Source organism: Montipora foliosa, chromosome 4 (genome assembly GCF_036669935.1).
Source record: "Montipora foliosa isolate CH-2021 chromosome 4, ASM3666993v2, whole genome shotgun sequence".
NCBI classification, from domain to species: Eukaryota; Metazoa; Cnidaria; class Anthozoa; order Scleractinia; family Acroporidae; genus Montipora; species Montipora foliosa.
In genome coordinates this window covers 37,401,593-37,406,592 of record NC_090872.1, presented here as the reverse complement: position 1 = coordinate 37,406,592, position 5,000 = coordinate 37,401,593, and the positions used below count along the sequence as shown (strand labels likewise).

General features: G+C 39.9%; 1 protein-coding gene across 2 annotated transcripts in view; it reads left to right on the top strand.

The window, feature by feature from the left end:
* The first annotated feature begins 3,429 nt into the window (after nt 1-3,429).
* LOC138000738 (uncharacterized) overlaps nt 3,430-5,000 on the top strand; it is a 3,142-nt gene continuing 1,571 nt past the window's right edge. Inside the window, exons 1-3 of one of the 2 annotated variants that reach the window (XM_068847363.1) lie at nt 3,430-3,825; nt 4,017-4,283; nt 4,560-4,792. In XM_068847363.1, the coding sequence (XP_068703464.1) occupies nt 3,435-3,825; nt 4,017-4,261 (636 nt within the window). In that variant the 5' untranslated portion in view covers nt 3,430-3,434 and the 3' untranslated portion in view covers nt 4,262-4,283; nt 4,560-4,792. The remainder of the gene's footprint in view (nt 3,826-4,016; nt 4,284-4,559; nt 4,793-5,000) is intronic. The other variant, XM_068847362.1, reaches the window with a different exon arrangement.

Sequence of the window (5,000 nt, the reverse complement as noted above, 5' to 3'; positions counted from 1 at the left end):
TGTCACCCATAGCATTTATTTTCGTGGCCACTGGCCATGTAAGCAAAGGCCCGCAGGGCCCGAGGTCCTAAGGGGGGATCTAGGGGTATTCTCCCCCAGAAAATTTTTGAAAAAGAGACCCCTGGAAGTGCGGTTTCCTGTTTTGTGACGCATGAAAAGGAAATTCTATTCAGCGATAATAACCCTCACTCTTTGTTGTGTTCTTCGCCTCACAGTTTAATATACAAACTTGTAACGTTCAAGAACAACAAAACGCTTTGGGTGAAATTGTTCAGTCCTGAATTCCGAAATCTCCTTGATGTTAAGCTGATTGACAGCCTTTGGGGAGTTTGGTGGCCAGCGAGGTTAGTAACAAGTTTATATGTAACCGGTGTCTGATTGGTCAAAAACACAGATGCCCTCTTTTCTCTTGGAACCGAATGTGCATCGGCAAATGTATTGAACCACGCCCAGTAATCCGCCCACAATTCAGACGCTGAGTCGAAAGCAGAGAAACATGGTAAGGCGGCCTTAAACGACTTAGCTGATTCTCTTCCCTCACATTTCTGGGCTAAAGTCAAGAGAACTTGGATTTGTTCCTGATGTCGCTTTTGTTGAGCTTGCATCATGAATTGTTGTTGAATTTGTTGTTGAAGTAATTGCAGCAATTCATCTGTCACCATAACAAAATTTTCGAATATGCTGTAATAGGCTGGAGAAAAACGTTCAAAACTCGACACTAAGGAAGTCCTTTTCAAACAATATCAACAGTTTATTATTCCCATCCTCGTTGCCAAAAATCTGTTGTGTTCTTCACCTCACAATGATTTTATAAACAGTTTAATTTAAACGGAAAACATTTAACATTCAACATCCAACCTTTTACATAGAACAAAAAGCAATATATATACATATCATTAAATCCTAAAGAAATACAGGGGTAACGGTGTAATTAAGGTCCTATTCAATCGAACAAAGCATCAAAGTTGTACACAATTGTACACAACGATCAAATGATAAGTCTGCACAATACTAAATCAGTTCCACAACACTTTTCATGTTAACTTTAAATACAGACACCTCACTTAACAAAGATTACATGAATAAAGTTAATATTAATTTCCAAAAAACTTGGGTGTTTTTTAATTCTTCAGTTATCCTCCGAAGCTTTAGTTCACCAATAATATTCACGCCGTTCGAAAGAAATTCATTCATTCGAAAGAAACTATATCATTCTTTGAATGGCATGTAAAGCCCGTTCCCAGTTCGGACGACACGTTTTTTTCCTGAATGTGACTCATCAATATTACAACAAAGTAGTACATAGTTTTGTTTCACAGCACTTCTACAGTCTTTAATCACAGTTTGCTTTTCAACAACTTACTTGAAAAAGAAAAAAAACTGAAATGCAAATATACTGTAAAGTTTTAAATAAATTTTAGTCATCTCCATCCTCAATGTCAGAGCCCTCAAGTGAGCACATGTTGCAAGCAGCTTCTTGAAGACTTAATTTCTCGTCTTCGAGATCTTCAGCTTCTTCATTCAGCAAATCCACTTCAGGGTCAGCATCAGGGTAAGAATTATCTCGCAGAAAAGGTAGAAGCCGCGCACAACCTCGTTGCCAGGGCCATCTCTGCTTTCAAAATGGGTGGCATATGTAAATGGCCTCCAATAACTTCGTTGATTCACAGGGATTAAAAGGTTATGAATTTATCTTCTGATTTTATCTAGACATAGATAAGAAACAAGGAGGGAAGACACCAAGAAACAATTATATGTGTTTAAGGAGGAATTTTTTTTATTAATTTCGCTTTGTACCTGCAACAATGAACATCTTCACCCGTAACATCTAGTCAGCTGGGCCGCAACAGGTGTTACGGGTTATGGCCCTTATTGACATCCCTGCAACAATGTTCTTCCCAGCAACAAGTACCAAAGAGATGTAATTGGAGTAGCCGTCAATGAAGTACACTGTATTGCCGAGTGGGGCACATTGACCAGCAACAAAAATCGTTCTTCATTTCATGCATGGTATTCACAACTGAACGAGATCCGGTCTCTTTTGGAAGTACCATTCATTGCTCTCACAGCTACGGCGCCAGTGAAAACCAAGGAACAATTGATGAACAGGGAACAGTTTGGATCACCAAAGGAAATTGTGGAAAGTCCTAATAAGTTTAATGTACGATACTCCATTCAAAAACTCGAAAATTCCTTACCAATCATTAAGAATTTTCGTTGTCAGAACGATTATTTGTTGTCAAACATCTGGGCACATGTGCTGTGACAACTGTGCTGATTCCTGCAAATGTCAAGGTGGCTACTGCAATATTTTCGTGCATCGATCTACCCACATAACAAGATGACACATACACAGAGCACTCAAGGGCAATCTCGTGCAAGCAGATGTCAAATTAAAAGACAACCTGAAAGTCTTAGGACAGCAACTTGTGAGAAACAGCAGTGACACACTTTAAGAAAACGGTGCGTCACCTAGTGGTTGTGGCTCAAATGTTTTGGAATTTGGAACAGAGCAAGTTCAACAAGTTATTCAAAATGCAAATCACATTTTCTATTTAGCTGATCTCAATGAACGTGTTGACATTTTGCAGAAAAAGCATACTACATGTATTTCTGGGAACTCATCAGAACTTGTAGTGACATGTAACAAAATTTTCCCTATTGTCAGGGGTTTCATAAAGATTCAGAAAAGGGGAGATTGGCGATGCACAGATCAGTAAATTTTATTCATACTTATCACTAAATGGGTGATGATTTCAAAAGCAGCTGGTCGAGGTCACGTTCATGGCTATCTGCCTGGTTTCTGTGACAAAATGGCACACATGTATTTTACTTACAAGATGATGGGTTTACGTCAGATAGATAGAAAACTGAACATACAGTCTAAACCCCAGCTAACACGCAATAAAATATGGCGTACGATCCCCGCCAAAATTCATTGTTTGAATTTTAGATTCATCTTTTGAATTTTAAATTCATAATTTAAATTTCTAACCTTAGAAGTTGAATTTTATAGGCGAATTTAAAATTTTACACTCTTGCTTCAGATTTCGCATCATTGGAAAACGTTTTTACACTCGTCTTTCAGCTTTTAAACTCAACTCTTTTATTTGACATTGCTCGCCGTGTATTTTCAACTCGCTTCATCGAATTACAAAGTAGAACCATGCAATTTTCAACTTGACGCTGTCGATGAAACTATACATCGGACAAATTTTCCTCCATTGTTACTTTTTATAAGCTTAAATGCCTGTGCCAATACTCGTCGAATTTTGCCACTTGCCGAGTCATATTTTAAACTCGACCGTGAAAATTTTCAACACGACTTCTGAATTCTCCGTCACGCTTCAGTGATCGTTGATCAAGACCATCTGTCTGGGGGTGGGTCGTGGGTGACTCTATAGTCCATCATGCTTTGCGCATTCACCGCAAACATGGCGGCAGAGGTCGCACTTGCTGTTGTACAAGAAACTTTGGAGCGTTTAGATTCCGATCTGAACGGTGATTATAGCGGAATTTTGCTTCGATTGGAGTATTTAAATCGTACTATTATAAATTGTGGGGATTTACCTGATTCTATCGTGGCTGGCATAGGATCCGCCATTGCATGTTTATTGAGCGCACAGAGAAAGAGCGTTCCCTGCACCTACAGAGCAAACCGTTTACTCACTGGCCGCAGAGGTCGCCCTCCCTTTGATGTATCAGAGGATCAACTCCTATTCCTCGTAGACAGTGGGTTTACAGTACCAAAAATAAGTGAGCTGTTGGGAATTTCAAAAAGGACTGTGGAAAGGAGGATGTCCGACTTTGGGATCAAGATATCAGGTGAGCTCGGTATTCTTTGTTTTGTCCCCTGCTGAACTCGTTGTAGCACCAACTATTTTTTCCATAATCGAAATTCATGCTGTCTTCTGGTATTTCAGTCATATCCACAACAATTTACTTATGAGTTTTTGTTTAACGTACCCCCCCACCCCTCCCTTAGCACAATATCTTCAGACTTCACCTTCTTTCAGAAATATACAGTGACATCAGTGATCAAGATCTTGATCAGTTGGTGAGGCAAGTGCAGCAGCAGCATACAGGTGTTGGCATAAGGTTACTGAAAGGTCACCTTAAAAGTCTTGGTCATCGCATTCAAAGAGATAGAATCCAGCTTTCTATTCTGCGCACAGATCCAACTGGTGTTCTTAACAGGTGGAAAAATTCATTAAACGGCGAGTCTACAGTGTCCATGCACCACAGTCCTTGTGGCACATAGATGGAAATCACAAGTTGATTAGGTACTGAGTGTTTATTTTGCATCTTGTCACAGCAGGCTGATTTAGCAACAGAACAGGAAAGTCAGTTGATGACGAAAAAGGGCAGGGAAAGCACTAAACATGACTTCCAGGGTGCAATTTGCTGCACTGCCATTGGTAAAGCCAGTTGTTTGATTTGCACGTGCTGTCATCAACTGGCGTACCCATTCTGTTGCTGAATCAGCCTGATGTAGTTTGTTTTGGCAAAACAGATGGGTATGCAATATTTTTGAAAGTTGTCATTTTGTTTTACTGAAGGTGGAGAATTGTCGTACATGGTGGCATTGATGGCTACTCAAGACTTCCCGTCTACTTGCATGCAGCCAACAACAACAGGGCAGCTACGGTGTTAAAACTTTTTCAAGGGGCTGTTTCAGATTATGGCTTGCCATCCAGAGTACGGTGTGACAAGGGAGGGGAAAACCACGATGTTGGTTGGTTTATGCTACAACATCCCGATAGGGGACCAGGTCGTGGAAGTAAAATAGCTGGTATAGAAGCACTAGTCAATGTTATAAGTTGCCATTTGGGCAAGTTCTCGCTAGCATGTACTAGCCCAAAAGTCAATTTAACGAGCCTGAATAATCTTTTAAAAGAGTTGTATTTATTACATTTTCTGTAATTGTAATTTCCCCAATAAATTATACTTGCCTGTCAGCCAAGCTACGAACAAAGTTCACAGCCTGATAGCAAATCCAT